The sequence below is a fragment of the Orcinus orca genome, chromosome 9, assembly GCF_937001465.1.
Source record: "Orcinus orca chromosome 9, mOrcOrc1.1, whole genome shotgun sequence".
Lineage (NCBI taxonomy): Eukaryota > Metazoa > Chordata > Mammalia > Artiodactyla > Delphinidae > Orcinus > Orcinus orca.
Genome location: NC_064567.1, coordinates 13,838,752 through 13,858,731, shown reverse-complemented (window position 1 = coordinate 13,858,731; position 19,980 = coordinate 13,838,752). Strand labels below are relative to the sequence as shown.

The 19,980-nt window shown below is 43.0% G+C and overlaps 1 protein-coding gene across 2 annotated transcripts in view; it reads left to right on the top strand.

Moving 5' to 3' along the window:
• Positions 1-19,980, top strand: part of TBXAS1 (thromboxane A synthase 1) — a 149,592-nt gene that overhangs the window by 29,289 nt on the left and 100,323 nt on the right. For both annotated transcript variants that reach the window (XM_004272141.3, XM_004272142.3), the window contains exons 2-3: positions 5,755-5,848; positions 8,812-8,864. In XM_004272141.3, coding sequence (XP_004272189.1) covers positions 5,755-5,848; positions 8,812-8,864 — 147 coding nt within the window. The remainder of the gene's footprint in view (positions 1-5,754; positions 5,849-8,811; positions 8,865-19,980) is intronic.

The window sequence follows — 19,980 nt, the reverse complement described above, 5'->3', positions numbered from 1 at the left end:
CTAACTGACACATGAATGAATGTACACTAGATGGTTTCCAGCCCTGAGAGCAAGGTCAAGAGAGGGCACTGAACATGAAGATGAGGATGTGAAAAGAAAGATGAGGTGCTAAAAGGGGAACTGAGAAGACCTCATATGGAAACTCTGTTTCCAAGAACTCCTGTCTTGAGGCATGACTGAAGCAATTTCTATATAGTTTCTTTAATTGTCATTGTAGGGGAAGAATGGGGCAAGGAGGAAGGAAACAGAACTTAGTCAACTAACAAGACTGTAGCTAGTTATTTTCTAAACAAAGTCTGTTCAGAATTCATCTGCTAATCTTCCTCTCGCTGCCCAAATGTGTGCTTGGAGTCAACTCACAGTCACCTATTGATGACTGCTCATTTCCCAACTAATTTTTTTTTTTTTTTTTTGCGGTACTGGGGCCTCTCACTGTTGCGGCCTCTCCCGTTGCGGAGCACAGGCTCCGGACGCGCAGGCTCAGTGGCCATGGCTCACAGGCCCAGCCGCTCCGCGGCATGTGAGATCTTCCCGGACCGGGGCACGAACCCGTGTCCCCTGCATCGGCAGGCGGACTCTCAACCACTGCGCCACCAGGGAAGCCCCCAACTAATTTTTTAACCAATTGGTGTAGCACAATTCTGCCTGCCACCTAGATAAACTGTGGTGGGAATAAAGGGGGAAAAGAAAGAGTAATTTCAAAGCTGGGAAATATTTTTTAAGTTGGAGGACAAGGGATGGCAAAAAATGTTCTCTCTCTCTCTAGGAATGAAAAAAAATGCAGACATCAAGATATACTGATGTGTCTACAAAATTTGGAAAAACTTTATGAGAGTGTTTGGTGAAATGGATACACTGACACTGAGACTAACTGGGACAAACTCTCTGGAAAGCAGTTTGGCGTTGCACGCCAGTGTTTAAAACCAGTGACTCAGGGATTTCAGATCTGGATAAGCTTCCTGTGTAAAGTGCCAGAAAAGCTTGACGCATAGAGATGTTTATTGTTGTGGCATAACTTAAATTAACTAAGAAACTGAAAACACCCTAAATATGTAACAATAAAAATAGTTTAGTAAATTATATGTCCACAAGAGGAATATATAGCCATAAAAATAATATTCATAAAGGATTCATAACATGGAGATTTTTTCCTTATGGTAAATGGAAAAAGTGGAAATATAGAGAAATAGAAAAAAATTATAGAGAACAGGATCTCAGATATATAAAAAATATACTCAGAAAAAACTACAATTATAATAAAATGAGGGTAGGCTTTCTCCCTAATATTTCTAGATTTTTTGGCTCAAATTTCTGTCAAGCATTTCAAGATTCATTTTCTGGAAAGCTAGTAAACCTCATCTTCAGCTCCCATGTCTTAAAATCTTTTGAAGAGGCAAAAATGTAAGCCCTTGTCTAATAAAGTTTCTGATGTGGTCACAACCTTTTATGGAATTGCTGACAAAGCCTTTAATGGTCATGCATGTCACCAAGCGTAGAGTAACCATGACAAAGGGCTTCTCTTCTTCAAAGTTGGGACAGGTGGGTTACCTCGCACCCCCTGGGCTTTACCTCTTCCTGGAACACCGTGATTTTTATCCCAGGAAAATTGATATTTGCCAAAAGAATCTTGCACCATTTCAAAAATATAAATAGCCACTGAAATTTCCAAAAGCAGCTCACTAAGTAGACATTCTTTGATAGGGATTGTGAAGACATAATGAATGGGCCGAGGAGCTGGCTGTTCCCAGAAGCACACAAGAGAGAAACCAACTCCTCCTCTATGGCTGCTGCTTAAGAGACACAATGAGGGACTCTTGGAGGACAAGCCATTGTTTGACTCTTTTCTACTTTGGCTCCAACCTCAATCAGCTCATCTCTTTAATACACAATTTATCAAAATGTCCCCCAATTTATCATGAGTGGCTTCTTGGGCTAAGCGATGGGCTGACCACTCTTGTTGAATGCATCAAGAAAGGGCTTTGTCTTGGGAAGACAAAGTATTGGGGAATTTCTTATGTTGAAAATGATCCCATGTGGTTCCATTTATTTTGAGAATGGACAGTAGAAGGAGCACCACCGGTACTGCAGGATTTGTATCCTATAGGGATAACTGACTACTTTGGTTGTAGAAGTGAAACCAAAGGATGCTGTCTGAAGCTACTACATATCCTTTACGTTGGCGTTTTCCAACTTAAGTGTCCTTAATGTAAACAATGATAGATGTTCATGTTCATAATTGTGGCATACACTTGCATTAGTTCCCATCAAAGAGAAGCTATTCTAAAAATCGCTAGATGGTTTCCAGCCCTGAGAAATGGTGGCTGCATGATGTCTGCCTATTACCTGATTTACTAGCATCCCTGGCCACCAGCACGTTTTTGATGGCTCAGGACTTAATGGCCCAATTTGACATAAAAAATTTCTTTCACAATGACAATTTTAAAAAATTATAAATTTATTTATTTATTTTTGGCTGTGTTGGGTCTTCGTTGCTGCGCGCGGGCTTTCTCCAGTTGCGGTGAGCAGGGGCTATTCTTCGTTGTCGTGCGTGGGCTTCTCACTGCGGTGGCCTCTCCTGCTGTGGGGCACGGGCTCCAGGCACACGGACTCTAGAGCGCAGGCTCAGCAGTTGCAGCGCATGGGCTCAGCTGCTCCACGGCATGTGGGATCCTCCCGGCCTGGGGCTCAAACCCGTGTCCCCTGCATTGGCAGGCGGATTCTTAACCACTGTGCCACCAGGGAAGCTCCCCACAATGATAATTTTTAGAGTAACAGGAGACATTTAAAAAAATTTTTTTTTCATTGACTCTCTAAAGCTCATTCATGGGTATTCCTGGTGTACCAGTTTCCTAGAGCTGCCATAACAAAGTAACACAAACTGGGCTGAAAATACCAGAGTTTGTTGTCTCACAGTTCTGGAAGGAAGAAGTCTGAAATCAAGGTTTTTGCAGGACGATGTTCCCACTGAAATCTGTAGGGAACAATCCTTCCTTGTCTCTTCCTAGCTTCCAGTGGTTTACTGACAATCTTTGGCGTTTCTTGACTTGCAGCCATGTAACTCCAATCTCTGCCTCTGTCATCACATGGCATTCTCCCTGTGTCTCCATGTTCCACATGGCATCCTCTTATGAGGACACCAGCCGTAATGGATTAGGGGTCCAATCTACTTCAGTATGACCTCATCTTTACATTTGCAGCCACCCTATCTCCAAATAAGGTAATATTCTGAGATACTGGGAGTTAGGACTTCAACTTATTTTACAGGGGTGCAGCGGGGGGGTTGACACAATTCAACCCTTAACTCCTTAAGTCCATGGATTCTGGTTTAGGAGCCTGTTGAGACAGAGCGGAGCCTGGGACCAGAGAATATGAAACATGGATGCAGAGAAGGAAGTGGGAGCAAATGGAACCCACTTTGCAATTTTGCTCAGAAGTCTGGAGACAGTGATCTCTCCCTGCAGATTTTAGTTCAAGGCCTCTAGTTACTGATGGCAACATTTGGCCAATTCCTAGCTGAAGACGCTTAAGTTCTATACTTGACTCCAGGCTGCAAACTGAAGTTTATGGTTGTGTCCAGAACATTCTCTGCTGATGCCATATGCTTGGAAATGTCTGAATTTTGTGCAGAGACACACAGTGGTATTTTTGTAAGTGGAGTTACATAATTAGGGCATGGGCTTGCATGATAATTAGCATGTGTAATTAGGCACAGACTTCTTGTCCTTTAATTAGACAATCAAGACATCTAATTACAAAATTAAGATGTAATTACGTGGCCCAAGATCGACATATTTCTTTCTACCCATTAGAGATTACATTTAGAAAATAATTCACAAAAACCGATGAAAAAATGAACTAGAAACCAGATTTGAGGATGTTGAAGGGAGTGTTAAGTGGACTGGTAAGTCTCCTCTGGTCTTTCTTTCCTCTTACATGTGAAGGGGGTTATTTAAAACATCATAGTCTACTTGAATCACTTTTACACACTCTGCTGTCAACCTTTGGCATACACACTAATGAAGAGGAATGTTGGCATGACTAATCCATGTAATTCACACATGGCCCTTGAGTGTGGTTTGTAATTACACTTGAACGTGGACTTAAATGTGATGTCCTGGGGATTCATTCAAACCCAATAATGCAGCTAATATGGTGGAAACCTTGCTCGGGAAAACTGGGAGGAGAGCCCGCTTTCCCTTTCTGCCCTGGCTTGGCTCTCCCTGTAGCCACTTTAAAGGTAGCTGCTTTGCTCAGAATAACGCAAAACAGTTAACCTGTTGTCACTTCCCTGATTATTTGAGTATTCACTGCAATGTTCTTATTTTAAGTGCTCCTTATTGGACAGCAGGCAGCAAAGGGGAAGGTCCAAGTCTACAGCAAACATTCCATCTTTCTAATGATACGTGAGTCTTAGAGCAGTGGGGTTTTTTAAGTTCCAGTACTCCTTTGAAGTCTGGCTATATGAATATTCTCCATATTTTTTCTTGCTCTTAAATTGAGATTTGGCTAATCTTTGCATGATGCTAAACACCCAGTCTGACTCATTAATTTTTCTGAACTAACTGAACTTTTGACCTAATTGGCTGGCTGATTAGGGATTACAGCCATATGTCCAGGTTTTTCTAAGCCAATTCTGACTTTCACTATGTTATCCCTCTGTTCCCATAAACTGTTGAAATATCCTAGTAATTCCAGTGTTTTGACAGCCACACTGCACTCCTCAGACTGCCGCTTTCTCCTGGAAAGTGGCACAGAAATCTGTCGGGCCACGTTTCCTGATTTGGGGTAAGGAAAATATGCTTCCCATATGGTTTCAGGCCATGAAAACAGACATAAAGAGTTTGTAAGTGCTTGGTGATGAGGTCTTGTCTCCATGGTGTGTCCCTTCCATCCCTATTTTTTATTTTTCTCTATTAGGCCATGGAATGGGATGAGGGATATGTCCAGGGGTCAGTTTTGACCAAGGAAAACCACATATTTGCACAGGGAACTGATTTTTGCCATTGTTACTTTTTTTGCTTTGCCTTGTAAGACAATTGTTCATGGTAGATTTAAAGGCCGAGCAGCTGAAGTGGGGAGAGGTGCAGTTTGGTTGGTTTTCTTTTTTTGGTGGGGGGATGCCCACGCTGCACGGCTTGTGGGATCTTAGTTCCCCAACCAGGGATCGAACCCGGACCCTAGGCAATAAAATGGCAGAGTCCTAATCACTGGACTGCCAGGGAATTCCCAAGGTGCAGTTTAAAAAAAATTTTACTGGGACTTCCCTGGTGGTCCAGTGGGTAAGACTCCGCGCTCCCAATGCAGGGGGCCCAGGTTCGATCCCTGGTGGGGGAACTGGATCCTGCACACATGCCTCAACTAAGAGTTCGCATGCCGCAAGGAAGATCCCGCACACCTCAACTAAGACTCAGCGCAGCCTAAATTAAATAAATTAATTAATTAAATTTTAAAAAAAGTTACGGATGGAAATTGTAGGTGGGGGAGGGTCATTTGGGCTACATCATCTCTAAGCGGACTTCCAGCTAAGAGATCTGAGGATGACTTGATCTCAAGCCTGTTATCAGGAGTTTACTGAGCTCTGTTCATGCCACTCCCTCACCTCTAGGCCTCCACCTCTTCAGTCCTTAGATGCCGTCAACTGGAAACTTTCTCTACCCTTACTTCTAGTGAACTCAATAATTCTGATTTCTAACAGGGCCAGAAGTGTGACTGCAAACCTGTGTCTTGGTTTTTAAAACGTGCTTTTCCCTTCAGGTACTCCACCTCAGCATTTTCAAGACTAGAGAAGTTGGGCATCAGACATCCCAAGGCTTCTCCTTTTATTGGAAACTTGACATTTTTCCGCCAGGTAAGGGCTGCCTTCCACTGTCTTTCGGCATAAGATGCTCTGAGCCCAGTGCAGCTTTACCCACAAAGCATTGCTCTCGTCTAGGTCGCCCACACCCAGGGAGGTCTATGTGCGAAGGCGCCACGGAATGAGCCTTCCTCTGCTTGCATCAATTCTTATGTGATGAGAATGATCCCTCACTGATCACTCGTCAATACATACTGAGTCCTGGTATCCATTCATTCATCCAAAAACCCAATTAATGAGTGTCTAAGGTATGCCAGGCCCTGGAATGTGGAAGAAGTAGAAGTTGCCCATGCCCTAGCGCTAGCATGGGTGGTAGAGATGGTAGCTGCGGTTGTCCTTCAGAGGAGAGAGAGTTCCGTCAGGGCTAGAGTCATCCTGGAGGACTTCCTGGAGGAGGGAATCTGCAGGAGCGATAGACACAAAGACAAGGACACACACACCAGGTGGGGAGCAATGACGTGTGTGATTGCACCATGTGAGAAAGAGGGCACAGCTTGGGAAGCAGCATGGACTAGAAAGAGGAGATTGGGGAGTGCCAGGGAACACCACTGTGTGTGTGTGTGTGTGTGTGTGTGTGTGTGTGTGAGAGAGAGAGAGAGCGAGAGACAGAGAGACAGAGAGACAGAGAGACAGAGAGACAGGCTAGAACACTGACAGTCCAGAAAGGCAAGTGAAGAACTGTGCGTGTCCCATCACTGGTGCATAGAAGTGGGGAGGGGGACACCAAAGAGGAAGATTTCTCTGCAAGGGGGAGGATTTAGGTCAGGTCTGTAGAATCCGACTGCTGTTGAGGTCTGTCTGGATGTGAAGTGGTGAGGGCTTGGCCCGGGTGGAGATGAGAGTGAAAGAGAAGAACAGCGGGGGCAAAATTAGTAACTCTTGTGGCGAATTAGGTGTGGAGGATTCAAGGGACAATGGCCGTGAGTTGACAAAAATCAAAGTCGGGAGGTTGGCTGGTTTAAGGAGATACCTTTGATTTGCCAAAGTAACATGGAAGTGGAAATGCCAGAGGGCATTTGGAGATAGGGGCCCAGGACTCTATCTTCGGAGGTTATTTTTTTTTCTCACGTTGGGTTTTCTCAGAAGCCAGATGATTTATTCTGCTAACTCCTGGGGGTGCTGTCACCAGACCCGACATCAGGAGCCTACAGATCCTGCATGTGAAGAGCCACTAAGCCAAACAAAGGCAGGAAGTATGAAATTGGGGCCAATCCTGATAATATCCCCTGAAGATCTCTTTAGGATTTCCCCACCCCTGCCCCCGGAAAGGCTGGCCCCTGGCGTTAGATAGAAAATAACATAGACTATTTCTGTCCTTTTTCCTTCCCATCTCAGTTTCTCTTCTGTTCCTTTCTGTCCCTTTCTCAGTCCAACACCCCTTTCCACTCTTCATTGCTGTTTCTCTATTCCCAGCGTTCTTTTTAAACAGCTCCTTCTCTCCTCTCTAGCTCAGGGGTGGCCAGGCCACAACTTTCAGCCCACAAACAGCATCTCATCAAGGATCCCCATGAGCTCCTTGGAGCAAGTGTGAAGACATTTCTAAGTACCAAAACAGAACAACAGACCAGATAGGAAATTAAAGCAAATAAATGTCACATATATCTGGGGGGAAAATGATCAGTTGCCTTCAGTCAAGTAATTAATTTAGTCTCAGCATTTTGAGGAAAGCTGTATCCCCGTCGATGTGACAAGAACACTGTGCCCTGCCTCTGGATAATTTCCACATATGCTCCCTTTCTGCTCGTCATCCTTGTAGCTGCAAACCCTGCCAAGTTCTTGCTAGAACACAGTTATTTCACTGACCGTTTCTATAGTCACATGAGCTTTCTTTGATAGACGGCAAGCTTAGACGGCGTAGCTAGATTTAATGAGCCTGGGACAGATTTCCATTAAGAGCATCCACCTCTTCTACCCCCCAACTCTCTACTCTCACCCACACGTCGTATATCTGCCTGACCACTCCATTCCCACAGCACAAGTCTAGAGCGTTTTCCTGTCCACTGGCTCCATCCCAACCTGAGAATATTTTCATGTTTACTTCTTTCCCACAACACGATGGATCCAGCCATCTCCAAGCCCTCACCCACACCATCCCCCTGTGTATATCTGCACACATACTCCACCCCTACAGCACAATGGGTCTAGCATTTTCTGACCCTCTACCCCTACTCCACCCCATGTATATCTCCAGGAATCCTCCTTTCCCACCCCAAAGTGTGTCTAATATATAAAGTCGCTCTAAGGTTCTTATGCTTTGAATATGTGGATTTTAGTTAAAATTTAACTTGGATCATAATTCAGAATTTGTGATCATTTGGGTACACTCAGCAGACGTTTACGCATATAGTGGCTGTGAAAAGAGGTTTCGCCCCCAATAATAATAATATAAACCAAATGGCAGAGGAGAATGTGAACATAGTTGAGAAAGCAAAAAATTTTCAAATATTTTAGCAGCAATTATACAAAAACAGGATAAGTACAGATGATCTCTTCTGTCCATTAAAGCAGAGCTGACTGAGACTTTCTCTTGGCAGTATTGTTTTTTCACGCAACTAGTGTTTTTTGTTTTGTTTTGTTTTGTTTTGTTTTGCTGTACGCGGGCCTCTCACTGTTGTGGTCTCTCCCATTGTGGAGCACAGGCTCCGGACGCGCAGGCTCAGCAGCCATGGCTCACGGGCCCAGCCGCTCCGCGGCATGTGGGATCTTCCCAGACCGGAGCACGAACCCGTGTCCCCTGCATTGGCAGGCGGACTCTCAACCACTGGGCCACCAGGGAGGCCCATCACACAACTAGTTTATTCTAATACTCCAAAATACTTGAAAACAATATAACTTCAATTATTTTTTATTGTTTATGTAACTGTGTTCTCACTATTCCAGACTTTCTTTCTGAATAAGTTTGAATATTTGAAATATTGTTTCATCTGATTCTTACTACAGTGCTCTGTTTGCTGCAGGGTTTCTGGGAAAGCCAGATGGAGCTCAGAAAGCAATATGGACCTCTGAGTGGGTAAGAGGGAAACTCCATTCTTCTACCATATATTTTGATTTGTGTGTGTTAAATTGATATGGAAGGAAGGACAAGAACGGGAATGTGGCATGTGTTTATAACTTTTGAGGATCCACAAAGCGAGTGCCCAGCAGTATAGACAGGGCTCCTAGAGAAGACCCCAGGGGTCCCCAGTGTGCACGGTGCTAGCCTGAAAAGCACCACTTCCCAGCCTCTAAACCCTGACCATCTGAGTCAGGCCCTGGGTGCCCTGACCATCTCTCACCGCTGTGCCAAAGGTGTGCTGCAAAGGACACAATGGCCCTCCACACCTCAGTCTAATTCGCCTTGACAACCCATGGCAAGTCTTTCCCCACGAACTTATCTAAACCTTACTTGGACCTGTAAAATATGCTGTCAGCTATATGGCCATATAATCTGTTATCCGACACAGTACACATCTGAAAGTTAAAGGGGATGCAATTCCCAATTACCCCAGGACAACGGCAGAAACTAACAAAGACTGACCTGGATATACTGGGTCACGTGGTCACCCTAATTCTCAGCCACATGAAGGAATATAGGCCTTCCCCTGATGTTTCCCGTATTTTCCCCTTTTATGCTTCAGAGTATGCTTCTTTAAAAAGAAAATTCGAGAATCTGACAAACAAACCCACGATCAGACCATTTACCCTATTCAAGACTGAACAGACTTGAATCATGTTGATTCTCAGCACACATCCTTCCACACTGGAGTCCTAGACATTTTCCCTCAGCTACTGGATGGATTTTTGGTAGTTCTTTTCCAGATTTTCAGGTCTCTGATAACTTTTTTAGGTGCAGCGAAATTCTGTGGTGTCCCTATTGTATATCCTAACGGGGTCCAGTGGTTTGTGAGCCCTTCTATCCACACGACATGACGCCTGCTCCCCCAGTGTTGATTTTCAAAAGGGATTCACTTGTATTCTTTGTGGAAATGCCAGGAGATCCATGGTTTTGGCCAAGTTCTCCTCAGTTTGCTATCACTCTTTAATTTACTATGTAACACTGCAAAGGTAGTACATGAAGATATTCTACTGGATGGTCTCTGATTAGTTTGTTATTCCTGGATAACAAACTACTCCAAAATGCAGTGATTTAAACACAATAAGTTATGATTGATCATGTGCCTAAGGGTTGGCTGGAATTGGCTGATCTAAGCTCGCCTGGCTGGGAAGCTCAGCTGGGCTTCCTGGTGCTTCTGCAGGTTCAGCTAGGGAGGTGGCTCATCTAGGCCAGGCCCAGCTGGGGCAGCTGTGCTCCACACACTTGTTTCATCCTCCTTGGAATGGCAGGCAAGCCAGGGCAGGCTCTTCTCATGGTGAAGGCAAAAGGTCAAGAGAGCAAGCCCCCAAATGCAAGAACATTTTAAGTTTCTGCTAACATTCTATTGGCCAAACCCAAAGTCAAGGCAGAAAGCATGCTCCGCGTGCAGTGAGTCCAAAACAAGTTACTTGGCCAAGCCTGACACTGATGGAGCAGGGAGATGTATTCCTCTAAAGGAAGAGTGGGGAGATGGTGCATATTTTTAGTAATAGGGAACTCCACCTCACTCTCTAAGACGCCTTTTAGCTCGGTCTTTACTTACTTTTTTTTTAGTTCATAGCTTCCTGCTTTAAGCATAAGAGGTACTCAAGAACTTATCTTTCCAACAGTCTCATTCTGCAGTTGACTTGACATTGACCTTGGAGACTGTCTCATACATTTCTGAGACATAGCACTGACTCAGAAGGACGGTGGCTTCCCCAGAATTAGAAAAGGCCTTCCTGAGTTTGAGTTCTAGGAATTACCTCCCTGGAGTACTTCTGTACAGATTTTCAGAGTACAGCCCTTGGGTATTTTAAAATAATTTTTAAATGTCAGATGAAGGGTTTAAATTGCACTGTATTAACTGGTGGATTGTGTGGTGGTGATGATGGTGGTGGTGGTGGTGGTGTGTGTGTGTGTGTGTGTGTGTGTGTGTGTGTGTGTGTGCGTGTGTGTGAGTGAGTGAGAGAGAGAGAGAGAGAGAGAGAGAAACAACTGATTTCCTTGACAACAGGATGTCCAATCAACTTTCACCTCCAACTTTAACACAAGGTACCCTTTTCGTTTCAAGAAAACTTAAATCATAGAGAATGGTTTCAAGTGAGGTTGTAGAGAGAGAAATTGCAGTATCAACTCTGGTAAAAAGGGAAAACAATGAAAGGTGATGGCATAATTTCTTCATACAAAGCTATCAACTTTTTCTGCCTTAGAAAAAATGATGAGCCTTACTTAAACTGCTAACTTCTTTTTCAATGTGTCCACTGCTGGATTGAGAGGCACTGCAGTGTGGGGTAAAGTCCTGTCTGAGCTCTGTAACCTGGGTGAGACTCAGTATGCTCACCTCTTCAGATGAAAGGGTTGAACTAGACTATATTTAAGGTCCTTTCTAGCCCTAAAAATGATTTTGTTACTGCTTAAATTTGAACAAAATGGTTTCACTGACTGGGAATGGCAAGGATGAACCATGATCAATGAAAGATCCTTCTTTTAGGAAATGATTTGGTTTGAATTGTCTTAACTTTTAGACTCCTTCTGTCATTAGGAAACATCATTGATCCCATATTGGTCCCCTTAAAATTGAAATAGTAGATTGATTCCTCATTTGACAAGTGAAACCCCATGCAGTTGATGCCATACAGAGATGCATGTGTCCTTAGATGACAGGGCAGTACTATACGTTGGGAGAATATATGGGCAGAGAGGGTCTTCTCTTTACTCTGTACCTGAAAACCAAACCTGATGATTATTTATGCTTATTATCTGTTGTCACCATAGCAACTCAGTCAGAGTTTGGGTCCCCAAACTGGAAACCTGCTTCTTCCCCTTTTCCCTTTCCTGCTTTGAGGAAGGTAGTGCTGGAGAAGCCTTCTGCTGAGAGGGGTTGACAGCACCAATGCTTGTTACCATCACCATGACCACCACTGAGAATCCAGTGTCTTCACCCAGTGTCTAATTATGCTGCCTTCTTTGCTAGGCCCTGTGCAAATAAAACTATGCACATTGTCTCTGGCTCCTTTGAACTTGACTGTAAAGCAGGAGGGCTGGCATGCACACCTATACAACTTTTCTTCACAATTCATGATTAGAACGCTCTTGAACTGCACGTTAGCTCAGCAGCCCCCTCCCTTACCCTCGAGAGGTATGTCCCAAGACCCCCAGTGGATGCCCGAAACCACAGATAGTATTGAACCCTATGTAAATCATGCTTTTCCTGTACATACATACCAATGATAAAGTTTAATTTATAAATTAGGCACAGTAAGGATTAACAACAACAATGATGGAACAATTATAACAATATATTGTAATAAAAGTTATGTGAATGTGGTCTCTCTCTCTCTCTCTCAGAATACCTTACTGTACAAATTTAATGCCTTTCCATCTTAACTAAGTACTTATCAGGCACTGTGGCCGTATCTTTTACGGTTTGTGGTGTGGCAGCAAAACTAGCAGAAATTTCTTTTTCCTTCTTCACGATTTCATGGACGGAAGATGCGTTCTTACTGTAGATCTTGGCAACCTCCGCACAGGATTATTTTCTTTCCTTATTCAGTGGAGAACTTCCACCTTTTCACGGAAAGAAAACACTTTATAGCTTCTCTTTGGCATATCCAAATTGTCAGCATCATTACTCTTGTACCGTAGGGCTGTTATTAAGTAAAATAAGGGCTACTTGAACACAAGCACTGAGATACCACGACAGTCGATCTGGAAACTGATTTGGCTACTAAGTGACCAATGGGTGGGCGGGATATGCTGGACAAAGGGATGATTCACATCCTCGGCGAGTGGAGTTTATCACACTGCTGAGAACATTTTAACACTTAACCATTGAACACTTATGAAGTGTTTATTTCTGGAATTTTCCACTTAATGTTTTTGGACCACTGTTGACCACAGGTAACTGAAACCAGGGAAAGCAAAACTGCAGGTAAGCTGGGGACTAACGTACCCCTGGCAACATATTATGAAGAAAGAAAGGCTTTACTGCTTTAGATAACCTTCAATTAATGATTACTTGTTAACTCCTTCAGTCTGAGATTGAGCCCCAAACTGGATTTATATTCCTTCCCAAACCCTAAAAGAATAGTATCAACATAATCATCATACATTTGGGATCGAGTGTAAACAGGATAGAGATTATGTTCCCTCCAATTCGTGACTGACTTTGTAAGCCAGTGGATGACAAGCGTTTATTGTGCTGTTACCGTGAATTACTTAGAAATACATACACAGCAGCCTAAGTTCAGCTCACGTGCAACTCCTAAAGGCTCCTATCCAAAGCCCCTTTTCCCCTTATCTCATCTCTGCTGTAAGTGGTAGCTCTGCAGTTATTCTTTTATTTAGCCTCATCCCCATTTCTTTTTGCCTCCCGCATCGCTTTCATCTTGATTTCTAGTAGACCCTCAGTTCCGTCTTGTTGAATTTGACTTCCATGCTTCCTGGTATCCATCACCCATGCCCCTCCATTTGATTCCTGTATCCATCCCTTCATCAAGCCAGATTTGTTGAATAATCTTATAAACTCCCATTAGAACATCAGGTTGTAAGTAGATAAACATACACATTGCACATAATTCATAAAGTACAAAGACACAGAAAAAAAGTAAAATGGACTCCCACCTCGGACCCTCAGCCAGTTCCCCCAGAAGCAAACTCTGTTATCAATTTCTGAATACTCAAATGAATAATATATGACAGATGTAGTTCTCCACCTTGCTTTGTTCATTAATGATATTGGGGAAACTGTTCTGTTTCAACACACTCATTCTTATTAAATGCTGTTCTATTTTTTTTAAAGATTCTACTGTATGGATGTATGCTAATTTTAAAAGCAAGTTCTCAGTTGATGAATGCTTTTTGCTTTTATAAACAATACAGCAGTGAATATTCTTGTGTATACATCATTATTATCTTGTGTAAGGATGTCTGTAGGATAAATTCCTCGAAATGGAGTTATCAGGTCAAAGATTATCTACATTTTTATTTTGGTAAATATAGCTAAATTGCTCTCACTAGGGAGCAATTTACACTCCCATAAATAAGCATATGAAGGCACCTGGTTTCCTCACACATTAAAAATGTGTGGTCACAATTCTAAATCTTTACCATTTGATGGTAGTTTTAACTAGCATTTCTCTAATTATGAGAAAGTTTGAGCATCTTTTCATAGGTTTAAAATTTCTGAAGAATCCTTTGCCACTTTTCTATTGGGTTATTGATCTTTTCCTAATTTATTTGTAGAAGCTCTTTATTTATGAAAGAAAATAGCTCTTCACGAGGGGTCTGGGTCACTGGAAATTTTCTGCTTCTTCATTTAGTTGCTGATGGGAGTGTTCAGTTTGTGAAAATTCATGATCGGTACACTTTTCAATAATGTATATGATTCTTTTCTGTATATAAGTGTATTATACTTTAATAAAATGGGTTTTTAAAAGACTTGCAATGTTACCAACCTGCTTCAGTCAATATACAGTAATAATTCACCGTTAAAAAAAATAGCCCTTTATGTTTAATATATGTTGCAAACATTCTCTCCTTTTTATCACATCTTTGACTTTGTTTATTGTGTATCTCTTCCCATCAGAAAACATTTGTTTTTGTATTATTGAATTTAACCTATTTTAATGGTGTCTACATTTTGTATCTTACCCAGTAAGGCTTTCTCCACTAAGGATATATATTTTTAAACTTCCATTTTTTTCTAGTATTTTTTATTTCATTTAAAAATTTAGATATTTGATCCACCAGGTATTTATTTGAGGGTAAGGATGGAGGTAGGGATCCACCCTCATTGTTTCCAGATGGTGGCGTTCCTTCTGGAAATGCATCCTTTCCCAATTGATTTAAAATGTCATTTTTATCATTTACTGGTTCCTATATGTATTTCTGGCTTCTCTGCTCCATTCTTCTGCTTGATCATAGGCTAGTGTCACGCTGAATACTCTCGTTTGGTACCTATAGCACCTTCTTATACCTAGCAGCAACAGAGTATTCTAAGAACATCTCTGTAAGTATCAGAATCTAAAGCAGTCTATCTCCCAGGGAACCTTAGGTCTCTGCACTTAAAAAAAAAAAAAATCAATTTAACAAATATAAAGATTTTAGCATAAAGGACCCGGCACTTAGACCCAAAGTTCACGCCCACAGGAGGTAGATGTGTCTCACATGCCTCCAACTTGGAGGTTCTTAGCACCATGTTTTATTTAACTACCCAGCACGTATGAACTAATAACACCTTGTCACCAGGCAATGAGGAAGCTGAGGACTTTGGGATACATACGAAAAAACATGTGGCATCAGCAAAGATAACAGTAGGATCGTTCAGACATTTTTTTAGGCTCATTTAAGATTCCATTCCAGGAGGAGAGCGTGTGCTCCGGAACTAAGGTGTGCAAACTTCTCACGTAAGCGCTCTTCACCATCGTGCTTGTGTACTATTTAGATGAGGTTGAAGAGCCACATAGAGATGGCTTACTTAAATGCAGTCATATGTCTCTGTCATCAACACGTGGGAGGTTTGCTGGCCTACTTTCATAGATCCAGAACTCTGGGAACTGAAAGGCCCCTAAGGACTCAGCCTGTTGCACCCTGTGTCACGTGACTGCTCTTTGCTTTAGAAGATACTGAGGCATCTGAATATGCTGGACTTGAAAATGAGGGAGAGGATGGGTGGGGGGGAACTATGGCCGATCTGTTGGAAAAAATACAAGTATTCAGACCCACACTGGGCAGCTGGTATGGGGAGGTGGTTCTTGTTTTTAAACTGGACTGAGCTCCATGGAATCATAGCTGTTGAAGAAAGGCAGAAATCTTAGGTTGAAGTGAAGCCACAGTTGCAAAACTGCCTCCCAGACAATGCGCAGAAGTCAAAGTTTTAAGTTTCTGCTAATAGGGAGTGCACGCCTCAGAATGAGACTCACTTACTGAGTGACCTAAAAATGCGACTCCGTTTTCAGAGGAATTGATGAAAATGAAAACACATCATGATCACTGAGAAAACACAGTACCCTTGAAACTGTGGAATGAGGTACAGAAATCCTAAATTATCCTCACATTTCTGGCCATAACGCTAGACTGGGGGCAATATTTGGGTCCCCTAGCTTGGTAAAAGCGGAATCTTTTGTGAGAGTTGAAAGCAAAGCTTAGAATCACTAGCTTCAAGTCATTTGATTCTGAAACCAAAATGAATATGACACCTGATGGTCCCTATGTCATAATTATTGAGAATCATTTCAGTGAGTTAAATATCAATAGGCTCACTGGTCAATATAGATCAATCGCTAACACTCAGCCCTTTAGGCTACGTTTTTAAGGGAGTGTTTATGAAAGCGTTACAGTACTTTAGGGGGCAGCTTATTTTATAAGAGCAAATACCCTGACAAAATGGGCTGATTTGTTTTCTAGGAGGCCATTGAGAATAGGATGAAAGTCGCCAGCAGGAATATATTTGACTGTTATCACCGATCCAAATGCAGAGCCCAACAGGTAGAATTATCGAAAGAACAATTGTCCTCAGACAACTAGGCGATTTAGACCAAAAAGAGTAAGAAGAATTCTATTAGAGCCCCAGTTTTCTCAAATGAAACTTTAATAGACTCATTACTACAAAGCGTCCTTCTTCCTTATGGTTTAAGGCTTCTTCCTCGTCTTCATCCAAAGACCCTTCTGAAGAGTACCCATTTTTCTGGCCTTCTGACCTCCTCCTTTACCCCTTATTTCACACCACTTTCTTGCCCCCCATCTTCACTCTACCTGCAGGTGACGGTTGCTGCATATTTTAGTGACTACTGCTGTCCAAGTTTTTGTGACCCACTCTCCTAAAGACCAAGAGCCTATATTTAATTCCTCTTGTTGGGGTAGAATAACGTCAAATAGAGCATGCCAACTTACAATAGAAAACTGGGGTTTAAACTTCAGCTCCGACTCTCTTTCTATCTACCACCTGTTAGCTTAATGGATTTGGGCCAGTCACCTCCCCTCTTGGAACCTCAGTTTTCTCAGATATAAAACGAGGGGCCTTGAACTAGATCAGTGACTTTGTTTAATTATAAGCCTCAGTAAATAATATATTTTACATTATGATCCCGTACACACACACCTGAAATAAAAGTTTTATTAAATATCTTTTACTATATAAGATCCACTTGGATCTATTCTATTCTCCTACTCTGTTCTATTCTACTCTATTTCATGAAAAAACAAAACACATACAAGCTGGTCACGACCCACAAAATTGGTTTCATAACCACTAGTGAGTCAAGGTGAGCAATTTGAAAAGCAAAGGTCTAGATGATATCTGACATCCTTTCCAGTTCAAAACTAGGTGACTCAACTCCAAAAGTCTACATTAGAAAAATTTTATAAGCCCCTGGTTTTGCTCCAGTGTGGTTTAAGATTCTGAGAAATTTCTGACAAAAGAGATTTTGTCAGCTGCAGTAGAATCTAAGATGAAACACTATTCCTCCAGGGATGGGGCTTTTGCACTACGTGGACCTGGGCAGAGACCTTGCTGCTCGATAGTCATTCCTTCTTCTTTAAAATCATAAGTTGAAGCATTACCAGAATCTTTCAAGCTAAAAACCTTATCAAAACATATTAGTTGACAATATAAAACATCTCTCCCTAAGATTTCTGCATTGATTGTAAATGTCTAAGTAAGTAATTATGTGGATGCCCTATCTTAGCTAGGTGTGCCCAGTGGATGGCTTACTTCCAAGAGGGGGGGCGGCAGGAGGGAATGGCTTAGGGACCGGAAATCGCCCCATTCCCTGGGATGTCTGGGCATGAAAACCCGACCAGGCTGTGTGTGCTGACAGAGCAGGTTCCCGCTGATGAGCAAAGCACAGCATTGAAAGGGGAAGAAATTGACAACTCCCCATTCTAGTAATCACTGGACGGTCCAGGAGAAAATTGCCCACAGAGAAGGTGTTGGCTGGATGGTGGTCAGGAGTCCACTAAAGCAGGAATCAAGAAGGCCTGTCGGGCTTCCCTGGTGGCGCAGTGGTTGACAGTCCACCTGCTGATGCGGGGGACGCGGGTTCGTGCCTCGGTCTGGGAGGATCCCGCGTGCCGCGGAGCGGCTGGGCCCGTGAGCCATGGCCGCTGAGCCTGCGCGTCCGGAGCCTGTGCTCCGCAATGGGAGAGGCCCGCGTACCGCAAAAAAAAAAAAAAAGAAGGCCTGTCAGTGGACATTAGGGCACAACTAGGGGGTGATCTGGGCCCTGAGAAGAGAGTCTGGCAGGAGAACAAGCAGGGCCTCAGTGGGAGGAGCCTGGGGAAAAAGTCATGTGCAGATACCCAGTCCTAAGAGTGAGAGCATGATGTGGGGCCCAGGACTCAGAAACCAGCCCCAATCCCTGTTATCAGCTGGGGACAAAAGGTCCATCCTGGCTGGGACAGAACGAGGCCGAGGATGCTAGGGACTGGTCCACCTCTAGGGGCAGCTGGACTGGGGGTGGGGGATGAGCACCCAGCTGGGAAGGCAGCCACAGATCTTCAGTTTTGCATTCCTTGACGTGTGTTTCCAAAATCCACCAGTATATCAGGTTCAAAGTGGAAGGGGGTTCATGCTCCATCAGGGACAATCAAATCTGGTATCAACAACCTCTTTATCCCCCCAAATGACAGCCCTGCACAGATGTGTTCCCAAACAATAGAACATCTCAAATTACAATTGCGTAAAAGCTGTTTCTAGTTAATATTTTCGAATAATGAATTTCATATTTAATTGTATTGTACCTGCAACAGATCCAAGTTGTTCAACCCAGAATGCAAAATAGAGTTATGTAACATAGTCATGAATCACTGTGGCATTTGCCAAGGCGTTCTCCCATCTGGAAGTAGGTCCAGAGAACAAATGGCACTACGCATATATCTTCTGTCAAGAACTCTTTTGCATAGATAATCTCCAAAATTGCACACATTTACCCAATTCTTATGGCTCTTAACCCTAATTAACTGAGAATGCAAATAGCTTTCCCATTCTATTCAAAAAGATGAATGACGAACCATCTTTGATTTCGTAATTAAAAAAAAATCTTTGCTAAATTCAAAGAAGCAACAAATTCCCAATTCCCATGAAGCTTAAAGTTCCTCTTTGATCACTATTTTGTGAGCAGAAAAACTTTTCCCAAACAAATTCTCAGAACCCTTGAATTATTAAAAAAGTTTTAAATTGTGTTCCTCACATAGGGCAAAAGGCAACAGCAATACATGTCTAAACTAAATCACTTTAGATACACAGTGTAAACTTTCAAACAAAAAAAAAGTCATACACCATCACACAAACATTTGAAATTCTACTGAAGTGTGAGTAATCAAAGTTTATCTTTAAAATGGAACATGTTCTCCGTTCTTCCTCAGGACCCTTAAATCTTTCAGAGTTTGGGTTGTTTACTATGCTTTCCAATTCTTCCTGGTCAGTCTTATGTGTAACATTTCTGCAGCTGTGCACATGCAGTAATTCCCAGCAAGGCACTGCCAAGTTTTATGATGCCTACATACCTGGGGCAGATCATAGAAATCTAACTACTCAAATAAGTGCCTTGGGGGCTTCCCTGGTGGCGCAGTGGTTGGGGATCCGCCTGCCGATGCAGGGGACACGGGTTCGAGCCCTGGTCCAGGAGGATCCCACATGTCGTGGAGCATCTAGGCTCGTGCGCCACAACTACTGAGCCTGCGCTCTAGAGCCTGTAAGCCACAACTACTGAGCCCGCGGGCCACAACTACTGAAGCCCGCATGCCTGGAGCCCGTGCTCCGCAACGGGAGAGGCCACCGCAATGAGAGGCCCGAGCACCATAGTGGGGAGTGGCCCCCACTCGCTGCGGCTGGAGAAAGCCCATGTGCAGCAACAAAGACCCAACGCAGCCAAAAATAAATAAGATAAAATAAATTAAAAAAAATAAGTGCCTTGATTATTTTTCGCATCTCAAGACCATGCCCCTAACAACCTCTCCCCCATCTCGCCCACAAGCTGCAAGAATTTTGCAACCCACTATATCAACTTTTCCATTCTGGGTGAGGCTCTCAGTTTATTGGCCTGTTTTAAAAGGCTTGACTCTCTGACAT